Below are 21,268 nucleotides of genomic sequence, written 5' to 3'. Positions count from 1 at the left end.
ATATTAAGATACAGGATGCATTTGAGCATTTATGAAGTCAGTTAGTACTGTAAGTAAACTCCTCTTACTACATCACAAACCTTGCTATTCTCTCTGTTCACTGGCATTTTTCCAGTCTAACTAACTTGGAACACATCTGAGTACTATGTCACATGCCACCTGTTGACCTGGTAAGTAATTGCAATGTGTTATTTTTACAAAGCTTACCAACACTGAATGCAGCAACAGGTTAACTGGGTTCAGAGGGCTGGGGATGTGTGGACTAGATGATCTCTAGAGGTTCCTTCCAACCTCTACCATTCTGTGTGATTCTGTAACCGTACATATGGAAAGCTCTCTAGACACACTCATGGCTGTGTTGTAAAAATGTACCTTCTTTGGTTCACTCTACACGCATTTCACATAGACAGAATTTGCTTTTGTGGCTGTGGGTGTGTTACTCACTTCTCATTAATTTGCATATAAGCATCCTCACATCTTACTGGGTCTAAACATTTATATTCTCCTGGGATATTGAAACACGTTTGCTGCGGAGTGCAGGTGAAGTTTCTGATTTCACATTCATTGATATCTAAAACACAAGAAACAAGAGAAAGGCTAAAGTAGGGAAATACGTGCAAGGCACCACTCCTACAAACTAGTTCCCATCTTAAGGAATTGCCCCAAAATTATTAACACTCTGGCACCATGAGAAGTAGTCTTTTTATAATTGACAACTCTTTTAAGATCAGGTTTTACTCCCCTCATTTCTGCTTATTGGAGTGCTTCCATATGCTAAGTGCTGCAAAAATAGAAAAGAAATTGGCTGCTCAAGCTTTCTGACCTTAGAGAATGGGAAAACTAAAGGGAGTGGTGCAGCTGAGAGTAGAGCATCTGAGGGCTTTCTGGTGTAGCTGTTTCCCAGTCAGTAAAGTCTTACCCCAACACATTGATCCATCTCTGTGGGACCATTCACATGATGACATTCTTACCAGAATTACATAATTGGCCCCTATGAGTATTTCACTACGCAGTGCCAAGACCAAGCATCTCAATTCTTGAAACATCTTTCCAGACACAGGACTTATTTACTGGTCCCTTTGGGTTTTAATCAGCACAGGAATGTTCTTACCTTGGCAGCTTCTGCTATCGTCAAGCAAGTTATAGCCTGAAGGACAGATACAGTAGTAAGAACCAGGAGTGTTCACACATTCATGCTGGCAGAGGAACTCTGAGAAGCTGCATTCGTCCATATCTGCAGTGGTAAAACAAAGTTTACTGTCTTTGGCTTTATGGTCAAAAGAACAGTCCCTCAAGCAGGTGGCAATCCAGACTATGTGCCCATCAATTCAGCTCAAGATTGGCACCCTCCAGCTCCCCGGAGCTCTGCAGCAACCTGACAACGTGCTATACAACAAGTTCTTGGTCAAACATTTTTCTCCTAGTGAAACCAAAGCTGCTGCTGAACACAATGAGTGGATTTTCTTTAATTGCTTTTCTTTTTGAATACCTGGCACCAGTTGGCGACAGCTCTGTTTTGCATTGGCAATAGAGCTACTTCAGCAACAAAGCTGCAACTTAAAATTTGAAAGGAGAGACTTGGAAGTGGGGTTTTTTTTCCTTTTTTTTCCTCTTTTTCTGGAGAACACACTTCCTGTTCCCAGGGCCACATGAGTTCCAGCAGAACTTCTGCAGCCAGCCCCAGCTGTTTCATGTTTCTTAGCCTCCAGACAGTTACTTCCAAGGCTACAGTGCTCATCCCAGCTTGGGTCAGACCTACTGGAAGGCCCAGCCATCTCCCAGATACCCAGGAAGTTAAGCAGTCTGTCAGATCTCTGACTGAAAGCAGAAATTGTCTACTTTTCCCTTTACATTCATGAATTTACCCATCATTGTATTCTGCAGAGCTGTGCTCAAGTGAGAATGACAAAACTCAGAGCTGCACATGGAGGCATGGCTGGCTGAGGGGGAAACACATGCAAAGGCGCTCATCTGAGAGAGGCTGCACTTAATAATTTCCTTATTTCCCTGTTCAAGGGAAGAAAGAATCAGAGGCCAGAGTTCCAGCCAGGAACTCCCAAGTTCTTATTCCCAGCTCTGATGTTGACCATCATAGGCAAATCACTTTTATTCTTCAAACTGAATTTCCCTGTCTTCTAAATTGGGCTCAGTCTATTAATCCATCAATTGGTGTTTTGTGCAGATGGATTGGAAAGTATTTGAAGTCCAAATACATTAAACTTGCTTTATGTTATCAAAAGGGAGATAAAAGAAGCTCTATGGCTACATAGCCCTGTTCTTGTGTGACTTATCCCAGTGAGATTGCTGAAAAAAAAAACCATCTTGACAAAACATGGACTGAGGGCTGACTCCACAAAAGGATCCAAGATATCACCACCTCCTCAAGGTGCCCAGACCTCCAGCATCCTGGATTCATGCAACTGTCAAGTTCTGAAGGGGCTTAAAGTCTCGAGGGTCCTACATTTCTGCTGCTGAGCCCTCACAGGACAGACACACCTTTGCTGTTCTTAAACAGTTCTGGCATCCTGATGATTATGTGCAGAGGACAAGATAGCAGGCATTTCAGAGTACATATAATGGAAAAACTTTCTCATACAAAATACTGCTGTTGGGAAAGCCTGGTCGAAATCTCGACCTCTCTCCTTGAATTGAGACAGGGATGTCTCCCATCTTCAAGGTAAGCTGTCTGCTAGGCAGTGTTGAAGTACATCTAGATCTCACATGAGTGTCCTCCTAACCAGGCATTCCCTTTGCAAGCCTCAGGGATGTCTACCGGTTGCTTGTAAACCAAAAGATAAATTTGACTTGCTTGAACAAGTATTTTCTTGTTCAGAATTGTCAAGAAAAGGATTTCTGCTCTAAATCTGGGTAGTGGAAAATCCCTTTTGCTGGCTTAACTCTCAAACATGAATGAGGCTCAAGTACCACCTCTTCTGTCACCATTTTGTACTGGTAATGTTTATGCGGCACTGCATTAAACTTCAGATCCCCAGCTAGCTCAGGAGCACATAGAAAGTTGCAGAAGTCTAACATAGCATCAAACTTAAATTAGGTGTTGCAGCTCTAAATGTTAAATGCATAAAACCCTTTAAAGTCTTTGTTCTCATCCTTGTAATGAGACTATCTACAGGGAAAAATATCTTTGGAAGTACTAATCTATACACATACTGCATATCTCATGTCATGTCTCTCAGAAACAGCATGTTACATTAAAAAACAAGTATTTTCCAGTGCATTTTTCCTTCCAAGAAATATTGGCTGGATTCTTTAATTTTATCAGGCTGTGGGAACATTAGGCACAGAAATAAGTTTTGCCTTCAATTAAAATAAAGCAATAAAATAAAAAGAAAAAACAAAAGACAATAAAAAGTACAATGACATAAGCGCAGTTTTTTCTGCTATGTACTAAACAGATTAGCAATAGCAGTACTAAGAAACCATATATCATTTCTAAAGCCAGAGCCATAGCCAGAGCCATACAGGGGAAACTAGGGAAGGTTTCTAGCAGAAGTGTGAAGTCAGAAGAGCAAGAGGCATACATACATTCAACAGAGAAACAGAAAAGTGCTTTATATTAAGTATTTCTTTAATCATGGAAGAATGTTCTAGGATTATCCCTTCTTTACTTGCTCTAATAAAGCTTCCTGTTCAGCATTACAAAGTGATTTCTTATGTTTTGCTGTTATCTTGGAGCCTTTTAATAGTTCATATCTTTAAAACCATCTGCAGCCCTCCTCCATTGTGATTTTCTCGGTATTTGCTGTGCTTTAACTGGAAAGAAGATCATATGAGTTGCAGCTATCCTGCTGCTAACCATGGACCAAGGCAAAAACCTTTTTAAAAAGCATAAACAAAACAATATATTGCAAAAAGAAAACAATATAAACCCCAAACGAGTAAGTAACTAAAGGCAGTTACCACTGCAGTTAACTCCATCTGCTTCCAGTTCGTAGCCAGGTTCACAGCGGCAGAGGAAAGAGCCGTAGGTATTGACACAGGTCTGAGTGCAAGGGTTTTCACTGGTACATTCGTTCACATCTATGGGAAACCAATGTCCAATGCATCAGGGATTTCTCCCTAAACTCTATTTTCAAGTCATTACTGTAAAGCATTTCAAAGAGATTACCTGTACAGTCAGAATGATTTGTTCTGAAAAAATATAACCAAGCCAGCATTGTTTACTGGATTTACTGTATTCAGGAAATAGGATGTTGGAAACACAAAATGCATGGAAATGAAGCATTTTGGGAATGTCTTCAACCAGAAAAAGAACATGGAAAGTGGGGATGAAATATTTTTACAAATGCTTCTCTCTTTATCCTGCAATTTTAAAACTATTGAACTGATTTTGTTGTAAAAGACCTGAGACAAAATGCAGCAGGATATTCCTGAGGAAAATAATGCAATGAGGAACAGTCCTCATGGAAACTTAGGGCTAAGTCAAAAGCTTTTTTTCTTTTCCTTTTAGGACATTAGCAGCTTCTGGACATCATTAGCACAGACCATTTCCTGCAGCACGTGGGACGATGCACCCTGCTTAGCTAGGGAAGGCTTAATAAAAAAGTTGTGTTGACTTTGAGGTTTGAGGTAGCACATAACAGCAAAAGGTGGTCTAATGCTCAGGACCCTAGACTGGAACCTGGGAGATTCAGACCTAATTTAAAGATCTGAAGGAGTTTTCTTGTCTCAGGTGGGTCACACAGTCTCAGATTTTAAAACTAAATTAAGTGCCTACACTCTTAGTAATTTCAGTGAATTGAGTAGCTCTGTATTTTAGGGATCTTGGGCCTCTGTACATATTTCTTCTGATACATTGGTTGTGTTGCATCTGTACCACTCCAAGGTACAGAAATATCTCAGGGTGGCAAATCTACAAACATTTGAATACGAAGTGTTGTGAAGGTTATTTTTCTTCTAAAAACTAAGATAGTTATAAGGGTGTTGGTTGGTTGGGACCAAAGATTTCAGTTGTCATTTACCATACACAGTACCTTGGCACGATCTTCCATCCTCATTAAGTGTAAAGCCTGGATTGCACGTGCAGGAGTAGGAGCCAGGCACGTTGGCACACAGCTGCTGGCAGTAGCCATAGCGACATTCATCTATATCTATAGTTGGGAAAGACGAAAAGTAGACTGGTCTGTATTTTCACCTTGCGGCTACAAAGCAGCAAACACACTGAGTCAATGGCACCAGTAACACAGAAATAACCCAGCATGCTAGTTACAGATATAACAGCCAAACTTTCAAGTGTTCAGACCCAGAGTTATAGTCAAAATACATACCTACCCAGAAGAATGTAAATGTGTGTTTGTCCCCAGATGACATCTATCAGTATGTCCTATGAACTGTCATTGCTGTAATCTTCAGCTGAATGTGATGTCACCAGGAAACTCAAGAGTCACTCCCTTTAGGCAGCTAAAGCATACTTGATACCTGACACAGCCCCTCAGCACAAGCACAGCCAATGTTGTAGCAAAGCTTTTTCAGAATCGAGACAGAAACTTTTTTTACCTCCACACAGACCAAAGCTACTCACTAGAAAAGCAGTAAGTATTTGTTACTAAATACTTCTCTTTTCCTAGAGGGGACATTCTATAAGACTTATTTTTGAATAGTCACATTCACATTTTATATGAATTTTTAACTGACAAGTTATAGACTCTAAAGTGTAAACACTAAATTTAATGCCAGAACGGCAGTTTGGGCTGAATTGCAGCGTTAGCAATACATGCAACTGACTTACAAGCACAAGAAAATCCTGTAAAATACATATGATGGCAAATGCTAGAAGAAGTTTGCTTCTGGACTAAGAACTGAAATGAAACACCTGAAGTAGTTGTCCTTTTCAAGGCTTTACATTTCCTTTGTTATCAACTGGCTTTTGAGTTATGGAGATTTTTTAAATGGCAGCTTGCAGAGCTTTGAAGCTGTTTGTGAAATGGAAAACCAAGTAGAATCTCTCAAATCAGTTTGCCAGAGAGAGCAAAGTAGGAAGGCACAGATTTTGGTGAAATACTCCCACCATAGGTTCCAACATGCATGAAAATCAAAATGACAGTATTCTCCCTATGGTTGACACATATACATATATATCTGCATGAATTCCAGCAGTTCATTATTTGTTAGATAAACTGGCTGCTTCCTGGTTTAGTACTAAATATTAAGAATGTGTTGGGAAACTGAATTCTTGAAAGGCTTTAACATTTACATGATGTGGTAATACCATACAAACAACAATGTTGTGAATCTGTTGTGTAAGTAGCTATATCCTGCAATTCAAGATTATGTTCTTGGCCTCACTAGAGTAGCTTTTCCATAGAAAGTCTCAGGAAACCGTTCTGAAACTGTGAAAAGTCTTGGAAATACTCTCTCTGTGTAAAATAACAAGGACACTGGCACTCGATTTTACCCTTAGCAGCTTTTATTTCCCGCTGCATTCTAAATAGCAAGATAAGCTAAAGGCCAAGGTCAGTTATGGTATGTACACCAGCAGTAGGCTTGGCCCAAATCCTGCAAAAACTGACACAGGTTTCAAGTAAATGAATACCTCATTTCACTGACACAATGCTTACACTAAATATATGCTTTGGCTTTTGGAGAACTGTTATCTCTAGAGCTCTGTATTTTGAGGATAAAGATTTCTACAGCACTTCTTGTGGATAGGTTGCATGGCTGTGGATGATTGTGTGGCTATGCTGTACTGGCTCCTCCTGTATAAACTTTACTGAGATTAAATTACAACAGAAACAAATATAGAGTTTTGTAACTGCGGTTTACTAACAGTGCACAAAAAAAATCTGTCTCTAAAACCCAACCCAGCCCTCTGATTGCAATAAAAGTTTTTTTACTGTTTTATGCCAGCAAAAATCACTTCTCTGAGGCCAGTGGAAATATGGAAAACTGTCACTTTTGACAGTTAGAGGAAAATATAGCAACTGTAAACGTAATTTGCTTTTAGCTCTTTGCATTGCCTTGTAATAATCCACCTCATGATTACTAAAATTGGGCAACATTGGGATGTTACTGCCTATTTTAAATAGCATAAGCAGATACTCAAATCAACTCAACAGTGCAATCATTTCAGTTCTCTGGTATATCCGTCAAGCAGTAAAGTACTTAAGATCTATTTCCAAATCCTGAGTGCTGCACATAACTCTTGTTTGGGCTGTAGCTGGGAGAAGTAAATGGGTAGCAAAACAGGTGATGTGAAGCAGAATACCCATCTCTGCCCTCACTCATCCCCAATCTCATCATGTACACCTGTAGAACCCATGGCACAATTCTTGAAGAGGAATTATCAGAGATTAAGGAGTAGAAGGCTTGGAGATTTCATATCCCAGAGGGCCTACAAGTCAGTGACACCCCAAGGCAGCTATGGCTACACAGTCCCCAGCTTGGACGAGGCTCGGTTTGTCCTTGCCAGGTAAGCTGCACAGCAGCTGTTTGCAGTAGTCAGGAAAGCAGCCGCGAGTCAGTCCTTCGCTGGAACTGGTACTTGGGAGGAGAAAGCTGGAAAATAACTGGAGAGACTCCAGGGATGAATGGGCAGGGAAAGCCCATTCTCCTTCCAGCAGAGGTGTTGTGACAGGACAGTCCAGCTCCGCAGAGCTGGCACACAAACAGCTTGAGCAAAGGGCAAAAAGTAATAATGAGCAAACTTTAAAAAAAAAAATAACCCCCCCTCTATGCTATCTCCCAGATACTGTCTGTTTGCCTAGAATTAACACCTACTTCATCATCTCATGGCCATGAGTTTTGATTTTGGCTAAGGTAGTGTTCATTTTCTTCACAGTAGCTAGTGTGGGGCTATGTTTTGGATTTGTGCTGAAAGCACTGTGGATAACAGAGGGATGTTTTTTGTTATTGCTGTGCAGTGCTTACACAGAGTCAAGACCTTTTCTGCTCCTCACCCCACTACATCAGTGAGTGGGATGAGGGTGCACAAGAAGCTGGGGGAGATACAGCTGGGACGATCAACCCCAACTAACCACAAAGATATTCCACTCCAGAGAACATCATGCTCAGCATGTAAAGCTGGGGGAAGATGAAGGAAGAGGGGGGACATTTGGAGTGGTGGCGTTTGTCTTCCCAAGTAACCATTACATGTGACGGAGCTCAGCTTTCCTGGAGATGGCTGAACACCTGCCTGCCCGTGGGAAGCAGTGAATTAATACCTTGCTTTACTTGTGTATGCAGCTTTTTCTTTAGCTATTAAAGTGTCTTTACCTCAACCCAAGAGTTTTACTGTTTTATCCCCTGATTCTCCTTCCCATCCCACTGGGAGTAGGACAGTGAGCAAGTGCTTGTGTGGTGCTTAGTTGCCACCTGGGGTTAAGCCACAACAGCACATTGAAGAAAAGGGGCCAGAGGAGAGAAGCTGGAAGGTTTTCCCATGCTGTTTGATGAGGGATTTTGTTTTTTCAACAGGACTGGGCTGAAAAGATGAACAAGATATTGCTGCAAGGAAAACAATAAAATGTAATTAAAATTGCTTGGAAGCTACAGAAAATGGCACTCAGTTGAAAGGTAAGGGGTTTTTTTTCACCTCCAAGCAAAAGGGTTGATTAAATCTAGAGATTTATTGTTTCCCAGTATCAAATACAGTTTCCTTCTGGTCCACAACCATGGTGTGTAAAGGACAGATACTTTTTTATATACATGCTTGTGATTGACCTTGTATGAAAGGGAATCCTTCACATGAGGAACATGAAAATCCCACATGGATGCTAGTCATGGCACTCATATCTACATTTTTGTTCTGCAAGGCAGTCTCTCTGCCAGGCATACCATTGGCACTTAAAAAGTTGAAAGACAGTTTCCATGTAGCCAAAGGTTTAACTGTGTGTTTGGCAAAGGTGCTCAGTGACATTATTTCAGCTCTTCACAGGTACACAGATACAGATGCTCAAATACCGTACTGCATGAGTTCTCCTTACCTAAACATTGGCCTTCTAACAGCCAGTAGCCTTCAGTGCAGGAACAGGTATAGCCCCCCTCAGTGTTTATGCAGATCTGGGTGGGGTTACACTGGTGAGAATCTGAAGCACATTCATCCACATCTGCAACACAAAAATACAGCAAGAAAATGTTAAAAATGGCAAAACCAAAAGATGGCTCACACTGTACATGGGCTTGCACTTACAGTGTATGTGCTGGCTCCCTGCAAGGAACCTAAGTGCCGTGGAGTAGAGAGGCTGACTATAACCTGAAGTAAAATTCATAGTACTAAATACCCGAGGGCAGTGAGAAGTGAGGGTTGTCACCAAATCTCTCCCTTTTGCAGATGAACCAGTGTTTCTCAGAGCATCTCCAAAAAGGGATCACATTACCTTGAGCTTTTTATTACTTCCACCTTTGCTTTGCCTCTGAACTGGGATTTCCATGCTACAGACAAGCATTCAGTCCTATGGAAAGGCTAATGAAAGGCCCATATAACCCCACTGTGGAGTAAGATACAATGGGAGCTTGAGAGATGTACAAACACAACTCAGACATATAAAAAAATTCCTAACCCTCCCCAACTCAGATTATCTTACTCTTATTTTTTCTGATAGAAGATTTAACAAAACTCAACTTTTACCTGAGGAAAAAGAAATGTATACTTTCCTGGAATCAATTTCCTGAGAATAAAACCTTTTTCTTCTTTCATTTTTTACCATTTTGAGTGTTTTTAATGTATTTGGTTTTTTATTACAATCCCTCAGGGTGTTTTTGTTGCAGAGTTTGGGGTATTTTTGGATTTTTTGAAGGAGGTGAATAGCATTCCTACATTTATATAAGCCAGGACCCTGGAACCTAGCTGAATAAAAATGTCTTTCAGAGTCAGAAGTTCAATTTGAATCCTTCCCTGCTCAATCTCTTACCTGATGTTTCTGGTGTTGTGTTTGCCTACAGATGTCAGAAAAAGAAATTTAAAAGATAAATTGTGTCATTTTTTCCATCAACTCGGATTTCTATGTTTTACTTATTGATAACTGAACTATGTTCCTATGCGGTCTGATCTAGGTGAACCTGCTTCTGCAGGGGAGTTAGACTAGATGATCTCTAAAGGTCCCTTCCAACCCCTACCATTCTATGATTCTATGTTTTATTCCAGCATACTGTGCACTGGTCTTTGCTGAAGTGCTATGTCATCCAAGCATTGCTACTATCTCGATTCCCCCTGATTCTTATTAACCCAGACTTTGTTGGGTCATGACTGTAAGTATCTCAATATTGCACTGGGCTGGAGCAGGAAGCAGAAAGCAGAAATTACATCTCAGCATCTGCTCCTGAGGCACCTAGCACAGCCAGACGGCTGTAAAACACCAGCAATCAAGAAATAACTGATCCAATCTACCACAGCAGCATATCTAATATGTTCAGACATATAAATAAATACATACATATTATACATATGGAGGGAGTCTTATCTTGCCAACATCTGTAGCAGAGCAATTTATGGTGAGTCAAAGCTGATAAAATAACAAGAGTAGGACAATTAGGGGTAATTAATTCTGTTGGAAATCAGTTCCCACATATTTATTGGCCAGATGAAGGTTGGCAATGGTGAGGGAAGTGAGAAAGGCATAAGATAACAAGTCTAGACTATATAGGTAGATAGATGTGTTGTTCAGTTATTGCTCCTGCAACTGGGCTAAAGAATCTGGATCACATAATTGATAGTATTTGAACACAGATTTTATCTCACTATGAATTTAGTAAGAATGACATTAATGTTTTCTAAATGAAAAAGCTTTCTATTTGTCATGTTTGCTTATTGTTTTAGGAGTGGGACCTTGGGACATGGCCAATTTTGCTGTTTCTATTCAGAGCTTAAAAAGGAGGTTTTCTTTTTCCATGTTCCCTGCTTCCAGTAATATTAGGTGAAGCAAAGTAGAGATAAAATGAGGGTCAGAGTCTTACCACCATATACAGTAGCAACACAGAAGACTATACATCCTCAAGTCTTCTGTGGTGCAGGGGTACAACACGCATCTTTCACTACAAACAAATGGCTGCAGGATTGGGTTTGTCCCTGAATCATCTTTATAGCAGTTGCATGAGCAGCAGAACAACCACTCTAGAAAAGCAAGATCTTCTTTTCTTTGCTATCTGTCAAGCTGATTTCTATGCTTATTCTGAGTCTTTACCTCTTGTGGTGGTATTGTAAACATATTTACTTTCTAATGCATTTTTTTTACAATAAACACTACCTGTGGTGTCGCTAGAAAAGCTGATCAACCTGAAGTTCTCTATGCCGAACACCTTGACTCCCACATTTTACACTGAATAACATCTTGCTGACTTCAATAATGACAGATATAAACAGCTTTACTGTCAGCATCACTGTTAGCAATCAAGAAGAGTACGGCCAATAGGTTGAGGGAGGTTCTGCTCCCCCTCTACTCTGCCCTGGTGGGGCCTCATCTGGAGTCCTGTGTCCAGTTCTGGGCTTCCCAGCTCAAGAGGGACAGAGAACTTCTGGAGAGAGTCCAGCACAGGGTCACCAAGATGATCAGGGGAATGGAACATCTTCCTTATGAGGAAAGGCTGTGGGAACTGGGGCTGTTTAGTCTGGAGAGGAGGAGATTGAGGGGAGATCTTATTAACATTTATAAATATCTAAAGAGTGGGTGTCAGGAGATTGGGACATTCCTTTTTTCTATAGTAGCCAGCAACAGGACAAGGGGTAATGGGATGAAGCTGGAACACAAAAAGTTCCATTTAAACGTAGGAAAAAACTATTTCACTGTTCAGGTGAGGGAGCCCTGGCACAGGCTGCCCAGGGAGGGTTTGGAGTCTCCTTCCTTGGAGGTCTTCAAGATCCGCCTGGACACGTTTCTGTGCGACTTGATCTATGTGGACCTACTTCTGCAGAGGGTTGGACTAGATGATCTCTAAAGGTCCCTTCCAACCCCTACCATTCTATGATCTATGTGATCACATCTTTTTGCTTGGGCCTGAGCACACCCACCTAGTTCTACATTACATATCTCTGCCTTTATCTAAGATTGACCCTTAACACAATGCACCATTAAACTCTGACAGACTCAGCCAATACAATCAATTCAATTATTTTTGTCAAACAGCCTTCTTGGTTCAAACAGGTAGTATAATTCTACCCTTTCTACCAGGGTTTATTTATATTACGTGGGCTCACTAAGTGAAAGCTGATATTTGCACACTGACCAAAATGTCAGTGCCGTGATTGGCTAACTGTTAGGTATTGTCCTGAAGAATATCAGAGCTAGAAGACAGGGGGTGCCTTGCCCAGTCCATATGCACACTGTGGCAGCATACAGTGGGAACTGGTGTGCTTGATAAAGTCAAAACTAGACATTTGACAGGGTGTCATGGTTCCAGCCCAGGCAGCAACAAAGGCCCAGGCAGCCACTCACTCTTTGCCCCTTCCCACACTTCCCTTAGGATGGGGAGGGGAATTGGAAAGGAAAATCAGAACTCATGGGTTAAAAGAAGAACAAGTATAATAACTAAACTAAAAGAAAATATAATAACAGTAAGAAGAATAAAGTATAATAATAGTAATTAAGAGAAACAAAACCTAAGAAAAAGACAAGTGCTGCCCAATGCAATTGCTCACCACTCACTGACCAATGCCTGAGCAGTGATCTACCCCTCTTGGACAACCCCTTCAGTTTATATACTAGGCATGGCGTCCTATGGTATGGAATAGCCCTTTTCCTATGTGGGGTCAGCTGTCCTGGCCATGCTCCACCCCACCTTCTTGTGCACACATCACTACCCATCCCCACTCCCCCCAGCCCACACACTGTCAGGACAGGGTGTGAAACAGAAATGAGCTTGATGTTGCGAAAGCACCATTCACCGTTTGGTTGGCAATAACCATAACTTCTCCCTGTTATCAACATTCTCTTCAGCATAAACCCAAAATATAGTCCTGTAGCAACTACTAGGAAGAAAATCGACTTTATCCCAGCTGATACCAGGACACAGAGAAAGGCAAAAAAACCACCAACCCAAACCAAAATTATTTCCACTGGGGAGAAAAGTAGCCATAAGGCTGAAAAAGATTGTCTACAATGGATTCACTAAACTTAAGTACCAACACAGAAGCTGTATCAAAATACTCCCAGGGCATTTTTGGTTGAGTGGAAAATTGCGAGTGGAAACAACCTGATAAGAAGTCAATAATGTGTAAATCATTTCTTATTCTGGTTGCACAGCTTAGTTCTATCCTATTCAAACATAAATCTGGTGTGTTCATGCCCTATGAGTACCACCTTACAGCTCATTTGCATCACCTCTGCCCTTGCAACGGGTCATACACAACACCAGAGTAAAACTCTGATGCTAAACGTGCATGATACTAAATTGTCGATAGATTTGTAGATCTCAAGCTGATTAAACTGAAAATTCAGAGAATAAAAAATTATAAGGACTGCTCCAGACAAGGACAGCAGGTGTGGCTAAGAAGCCACTGAGATGCAGTTTTCTAGATTCTAGGAGATTGGCTCTGAACCAGTGTAAGTTGTGTTGCAGAACTCATCATGGAAAGAAACATTGCAGTGAGTTGTCTGAGCCTCAAAGTAAAGTCTAATCAACTGGAGAGCAGGAGGGTTAATGAAGTGAAACAAGATAGCAAGAAATCCTAGAAGCACCACTGTGCCCCATTCAGGGTGTTAATAGGTTGAGATATTTCATGATTTTGGCATCAGTACCATGAAAGCATCAGGCAGTATCACCCATCATTGGTACCCAAGGAAGGTTTTCATCATGCCAAATCCACCTTTTGTACCTTTCATCGTCAAATGGGAGTGTTGGCTGACAGTGGCTGAACATGAGCCAGCAGTGTGCCCAGGTGGCCAAGAAGGCCAATGGCATCATGGCCTGTATCAGGAACAGTGTTGTCAGCAGGAGCATCTGGGAGTTACTATGCGGGACAAGGAATCAGCACAGCAGCAGTGGTCACACAGTAACTCATGTGCTGAGAATTTACCCTGTAGAAACTCACCCTTGCTCGTCGTTTTCCACAGCCCTGCTTCCTGTTTGAAAAATGGGGAGAACAGCGTTTCTGTCATAATCCAACCTTCCTCACTGTTTAGAATCTAAAACTTTTCAGGGCAGGGCTTGTTCTCTTACATAGCCAGTTCACAATTAGTCCTTTTTTATTTGAAGTCTTCCAATTCTAGCACAAATTAGACTGTACTGCAAAACTCTACAATGTCCCACTTGGTGATAAATATCAGTGTCCCTGGATTTTAACCAGGAAATTCGAGACTAAGGAATTAAAGGACTAGTCTGCAACCACTCAAGACAGAAGCAAGAACAGGTCACAGGCATTTCTGAATTTAGTCCTTCATGTAGCCCAATACAATCTGCTCCTATTATAGGAACACTTAAAAATGAAACTTTTTTTCAGAAATTTCGTGCAGCCTCTATATTGGCTAATGAGATCTAAATCAAAAGATTAACCGTAATACTGAAAGCATTGTGTTCTACTAGGAAACCTCAGAGGCTCTTTCAGCTAAACTCTATGCTACTCACAATGTTACTGTTCTACCCTAATGGTAAGTTGAACTTCAAAGTTTCCAATTGCTGCTGAAATAGAGAGAGAACTATTGACAGAGTCAGTGGCAAACTGAGTTATCTAGCAACCATCCCTCCTCTTATCCTCACAGGCAGGACTGGGACTGTTGCTGTGAAATTACAGATGAAAATGAAAGGATGTTAAGGATTGACATACCTAATCATTTTGAATAAGTCCAAATTTTCCCAAGTGACTAGTGACTCTGGGTGGCTCCTTAGAGGTTCCTGATTTTGACAGAACAGCTGTTCAGTGCTTAAAACCACACTAGAGCACTAAGGCAGGCCAGGATGCATCACTATTCAAAATCTATTTTGCCAAGGAGTGCTTGGCCAATGTTGGCCTTGGATGTCTCGGCTCTTAATTATACTGCTGTGTACTGTCAAATTAAGAGTCACCTATATTTTCTTATCCATCTTTCTAGTTATTGCATTCACATTACTGCTTCCACAGCTAGTTCCAGAAGTTCAGGCAGAAATCCAAACTGAAATTAAAATTCTACCTGAAGTGGGAATAACTCGCTTTGTTAGTTCCCAACTGAATACTGAGAGCAATCACACAGCCCATCCAGACCACCACTCTCTGCTTACTAAGAAATACCACCTAGAACAAACTCAGAGCCTCATGACTCAAAGCCATGAGTTTTTTAAGATCTTCAGTGTACTGACTGAATGAGAGAATAGGTAGGCAGCATCTCCATATGCATTTGTCAGGAAGCCCTTGCTGCAAGAGCCCGAGCCTTAATTCTCCAAAATTAACCACACTCCTCTCTCTTAGCTCAGTGTGTCTGTTCTAAAAATTTATGATTGTGGTGGTTCAGTCTAACAGCCCTAGGGTGTGAAGTTCTGTTTACTTGACATTTTGACAGAGGTGAGGCAGCTGGGGCAATGGGGTTTCACTGGGGGATTGGAAGGGTGGAGAAAGCGTTTTTCATATTTCTGGCTGACTGGCTGCCTTTTGTGGGATTTGATCTGATGATAATTTGCTTTTATTGGTACAGATTGTATTTTTAATGGATGGCAGGAGGTCTGGTGACTAGACAGATATCATTTGCAATCTCAAAATAAATAAATGAACTAATTGTGTTTAGCATGTAAATTACTGGCTTTGTGTTTTATTATCTGTAAAAACTAGCAGTAATCTTCATGGATTCTTTAGAATGTAGCCACATTGAAGAAAAAGGAATTAAATTTTTACTTCATTGCCCAGAAATTTTCTAAAACTGAAGTAATTTAAAACCCATCCATCCATTCATCAAAAAAAAGTCAACCTGCAGCACAACACCCCATTTCACCAGGGAATCTAGTTCTTATCAGTAGACATAGTGATCTTTTTTAGCAACTCATGTCCACAAAGAATGCAGGACTGAGGCCACTCTCATTTGTAACAACAATATTGCAAGAAATCACAGCATGAAAAACTTCACAATATTTTAGTCCACTGAATTAAGACCAGACATATTCAATACTGCTCAAATGAAAGAGGTTAGAACTAGGGGACCAGAAATCTGAAGAAAGAACGGGTGATCGTGTTGTGAGTGTCTACAGGATCCCGATGATCTGGTTTTGGCCCAGTTTCCCACATTTGTGATAAAATGTAAAGGATCACAAGCTGGTGGAGTTAAGAACTAAAAAGCTAACAGAAATCCTATAAAAATAATTTCCTAGGTATGGTGAGCACTTTTCACAGTAAATTTCAAGGTACACGAATGCAAGCTCATACATCAAGAGTAAAAAAGGTTGGTCAAGAAAATAGTGCTGAGGTCATTAAAGATAACCACTTGAACATGGACTTCTGACACTGTGCTGCTGAAAGGACAGGCATAAACATGAGAGCACTGAGTAGACACAATGAATTATTACCACTTACCACTATACACTACATTAGTAAAATAATAACAGAGATACGTTTCCGGTGTCAACATTTCAAAAAGTGATATAGCAATGAAATCAGGAAAACTCCAAAAAGTTATTCCAAATGACAAAAAATTGTCTCAGAGCAAGATAATGCTCCATTTAATAATCTATTTAAAAAAAAGTCCAAGGTATATTTGCCTGTAACTTCTAAACATCATGGAAACAAAGTTTTTAGCTGGAGATGCTCACTAAAGAGATAGAAAAAGAAAATAGGATGAATGAATGTTTAGAAGACAAATTCAAAATAGAAAGAAAGCACAAATTTTTGTGGTACTACTGATTAACCATCTGAAAAATGTAATGAAGCACATGGTAGATGTTCTCTCACTTTAGGGCTTAAGATCTGAACAGTATTTCTTCTTTGAAATAAGATGTGCAAAAATCTGTGTGCCTGAAACACCTATTGCTGCATAAGGTTCTATGGCCTATGTCACAAAAAAATACCAATTATGTGGTCCAAATGGAGTCTTAAAGTCTTCATTTAATGATTTAATGTTATTCATTGTTTAGTGATTTTTATCGATATCCATAACCATCATACCTGAGGTTTTCTGCTTATCTGACAACCTTTTTCTTACTAGGTCATTAGGAGATCTATCTTGCCTGGTGAAACTATTGAAAATGGGAGTAGGAATTCTTAAAGTTCTTCCAAGCCACTTTTCCTTTGCAAAGATTTAGATGTATGCACATGCAATTTTTCATTTTCTGTTTGTACCTTTATCAATAATATTGATTTTTAGTGAGGGATAGTATACCTGTAATATTTGTAATAACTTCAGAAAAAATACAGAAAACTTAGAAAATGTTGATAACATTCTTGTGCTAGAAAATGTTGAGTCATCAGCCTAAAGAGGCTGGGCATGCCAACGACTTTCATTTCAGGATGCATGGAATGGTTGCATCTTTATGAAGCAAGATAAAGAGGAAGATTCCAAGTTATTACCACAGTCAATCTGTTGAATCAAAGAGCCCAGAGAGGACTCCACCACAGGTTAAGGGAAGTGTATGTGCAGGAAGTAGGAGATTGTTTGGCAAGCTAAGTGACTTTAAGAGGTGCATAGCCAGGGGAGAAAGCCAGCTAACTGAAGAGAAGGAGCAGAGGTGCTTAGGAAGCGGAAGCACTTGCCTAATGGAAGATGAGGTTCAAAAATTGTAAGCAAGGCCAGTTTTTGCCTTTCTTCTGCTCAGGACTTTAAACATTAAAGAACACTGATAGAAACAAAGTCCTCAAGATCAGTTCAGAGACAAAATCAGAAAATTCCTCCAGGAAAATAATTTTTTGGCAAAAAGCTACTTTAAATAAAGCATTTAAAATAACTTTATTGAGGAGTTTAATTTTGGTATTTATGAATCATGTGGTTACATACCACACAACAGAGTAAATTTGTGTGGAAAGCTTACCAAAGAAGCTCTATCCCAAGGAGATGATTTGCACCTGTTGCTACAGGAACAAGGGAGACTACTGCCTTGTTAAGTCCATCTGCTGGTGTTAAAAGTGGGTGACTACATGGTCCATGCGCAGGGTGCTGTGACTGCTCCACTCCCTCCATGATGGGTCCTTTTCCTGCTGGCTGTCGTACCAATAACACTCCTAGCAGACAGCTATCATGGAAGGATGTAGACTCATTGTAGCTAAGCTAGAACCATATTTTTGGAGACTTTGGTGATTAGAAAAGAAACTTTGCTTGGACTCTGCATTCATAAGGGAAGCCAATGTGGACAGCAGATTTCCAAGTCAATATGCTTTTGGCAATGTGTGCTCTTTCACAGATGGACTGTTACATTTTGTTCTATTTGGAACATATTTAGCATGCATGACTTCCTTTCTTAAGTAATGAATTCTGATAGTCATGCCACAGATTTCTGTGGGTCACAGTAGTAGCTATGGCTGTGTTTCCTTCTTTTGATCAACCATTGACAAAAGTGGGTATGTTTTTTGCTATCGTGATTGTTTGAGAGCTATTAGCACCATGGGGTTCAACACGGTAAGCTTGAAGATCATTTTGACAGTTGTGAGAGCACAGATCTTGCAGACTGAAAAAAACTTTGCCTTGGAAAGTCTTTTCGGGCCCTACTTCTTTATTTTATTATGTCTGTTTTAGTCCCACTGCTGTACCATCACAACCCCAGGAGCTCATCCTACTCTGGCAATACAAAGTTCTTGCAGAGAGGTTCAAGGCTGTAAGCTCATTCCAGAATCTCTGTCTGCTCAAACACTGAAGCTTGTTCAGTCATTTATAACACTCAGGGCTCTATTTTAAAATACAGAGCTTGGATGTCTATTTTTTGTAGGAATAATTTCAGGCCAGGACTAAACATCCGAGCTCAGCAACATGGGTATTGGTTCCAAAACTACTTGGAACAGAGCACTTTCCCCAAACTTATCCCTCACTCCTTATTTGGACACTGCGAAATAATTTCCTCAGTAGTAGATTTTTACTCAGTGAAATCACATGTTTTCTCAAAACTTTTTTTTCTCAAGATAATTGCATCTGATAAGAAAAGGGCAGAAATAACAATGCCACATTCCTGAAGCACAGACTGAAGCCAAATTCAAACTACTGCTGTATGGGGTCAGCGTTTTTTTTCCAAGGATGACTGACCCTACTGAGCTTGGACACAATCCAAGATCAACTCCCTAAACACCTGTTTAATTGCATATTCCAGTGTCTGAGAACTGTCTGTTGATTGCTATGTTCATTTTCTATCTGTATCCCATACACATTATGTTATTGGTTGATTGCTAAACAAGGATTAAAGTGGTTTTTCATAACGATGGTCAGCCTGGGGATACTAGAGTTAGGCATGAATCTGTAATTATACTCCTTCTTCCCGGTATGAAAATTGCTCAACATGTGTCACAGGTTCTAGATCTCCTGCCAGCCATCTGAGCCTCTCCTTAGCTAACACACTTTTAACATTACTCAAAGATGATAAACAACAGCTAAACTCTGACTTTGCTCTCTGAGCACAGTTCTAGTTCTGCTTTTGTGATTGAAATTTACAGAACAGCCATGCAGATGAGTGCATAGCAAGATGACAAAAGGGGCAGCAGCCTCTTCCCCTTCTGCTCAGAACAAACCTGTGTATAGTTTATTGGCATAACCTGCATGACCACAGCACCTCAGTCCCACCAGTTCTCACAGCTCTCTGTCAGTACAAGATCACATTCAGTTGTGTGGACGATTCCCATTGTCCAATGAGAGCTTTTGCACAAATGCACAAGCTACATGTTAGTTCTAGAATAAAAAATGAGACAAACTCCCAACTTCAATTAAAGGCTTTGCTCAAACATCGAAACTCCATGGACTAAAGCATAACTGTACTCTCTGGATTCATGATCTCCTGCTGCAAGTTTTGCACAACTTATGAAATCCATGGTCAGTGCATGTGATTTGGGAATCTCTGTTACTTCCCCTCCTGCACTTAAACTATTCTAACTACCTGTGGTACAGCAGAACAAGGGTGACCCAAGTATCCTGCTGGAGTGGGGTAGAGATGTTTTAGCATCTCACTGATGACACTGACTGCAAGGTACCAAGCAGTTGCTGCACAACACGATTCCATCTTCATTAGCAGGAAACATATTTTTCAGCTTAGTAAGTGGAGCATTACCGTTGTACTACCCATTTCTCATAATCACCTATTTTGTATGATAATATGTTGCACTGAGATCTGCTGGTAGGCTGGTGAAAGGAGTCAGTGAGCACTTACTGAGAATACTCCCAGCTGTTTTGTGACACAATCAAAGCCAGGAAACGGACACTAAGAAAATAAAACATATTTCTAGCAAAAAGTCCTTACAGTTCCTCCCTTTGCTGCATGATATGAAACAGTCTCATGCAAGAATCTCTATAGAAGATATAAAGATTCACAGGAGTAGGACCACTGAGAATTCACTGAGAAGTGAATTCTCTATGGCCGAATTGTATATTTTCTCTGCAATGCTATGGGATAGTTTAAAAGGACCCTGTAAGAAGGAATATATTAAAAATACAGGAGTTTAAAGTGCTATTTATAAAGCTTTTAAATATGCCCAAGCATGTTGTGCAAACAACTGTGAGAGTGAAGTACTGGAGATCTGAAAATACAAGAGAGACTCTAGGTGTGCAATATGTACATACTCCTACAATGAATTCAGTATGGATGCTATAATCACTTTCACAGGACATCTTGAAATCTACGGGGAATGGGAATAGAATATGAAATTCATCACATATCTCACAGGGCTGAAGCAGTCATCACCAGCATCTCATTCAGGAATGGACTTGATTCAAAGCTGCTTGGCTTTAGCATGCAAGGAGCCTCACATCACTTAAACAGCATGAGTCAAACGCACATGCAATGGAGACTACAGTGCTTTCTCTTCCTTTAGGAATCTAAGACCTTATTCCCCGAACTGAGTAGATAAAACAAGGGAAACCAGGACATTAGGGAGTTAACCAGGGGAGGTAACTGTTTTTCACATTTCATCTGAGTTTCACATCTGTCCATGTATCAGCATGCTTTATAACAATCCAAAAAGCACCATAAAGACAAGGTAATTCTTTTATAAACATTAGGGCCTTTTGGGCTCTTTTATGAGCCAAGAATGGGTAGGAGACAAAAGTCAGCGGAGAAGAAAAATCTTTGAGAATTATCCTCTGCAAATACTGGCTTCCAGGCTCAGACAGATGTGTCCTCATTACTGTTAATAGAAAAGAGCTATGCATGTTGGGCAACATTCCCCTTAGAGTGTATACATAGCAAGCCATCTAGTTATTTAAGTGGTGGTGATCATTGGAAAATGCCTATAATCCCT

The 21,268-nt window shown here is 40.4% G+C and overlaps 1 protein-coding gene across 1 annotated transcript in view; it reads right to left on the bottom strand.

Annotated features, from left to right (window-relative positions):
- FBLN5 (fibulin 5) overlaps positions 1–21,268 on the bottom strand; it is a 50,061-nt gene that overhangs the window by 5,064 nt on the left and 23,729 nt on the right. Inside the window, exons 6-10 of the mRNA XM_061998116.1 lie at positions 8,940–9,062; positions 4,992–5,108; positions 3,919–4,038; positions 1,112–1,234; positions 445–571 (exon numbers count right to left, since the gene is read on the bottom strand). Of these exons, the coding sequence (XP_061854100.1) occupies positions 445–571; positions 1,112–1,234; positions 3,919–4,038; positions 4,992–5,108; positions 8,940–9,062 (610 nt within the window). The remainder of the gene's footprint in view (positions 1–444; positions 572–1,111; positions 1,235–3,918; positions 4,039–4,991; positions 5,109–8,939; positions 9,063–21,268) is intronic.

This window comes from Colius striatus, chromosome 6, assembly GCF_028858725.1.
Source record: "Colius striatus isolate bColStr4 chromosome 6, bColStr4.1.hap1, whole genome shotgun sequence".
In the NCBI taxonomy this organism is placed as follows: domain Eukaryota; kingdom Metazoa; phylum Chordata; class Aves; order Coliiformes; family Coliidae; genus Colius; species Colius striatus.
The sequence above is the reverse complement of the archived record's forward strand: the minus strand, read 5'-3'. Positions and strand labels throughout refer to the sequence as shown.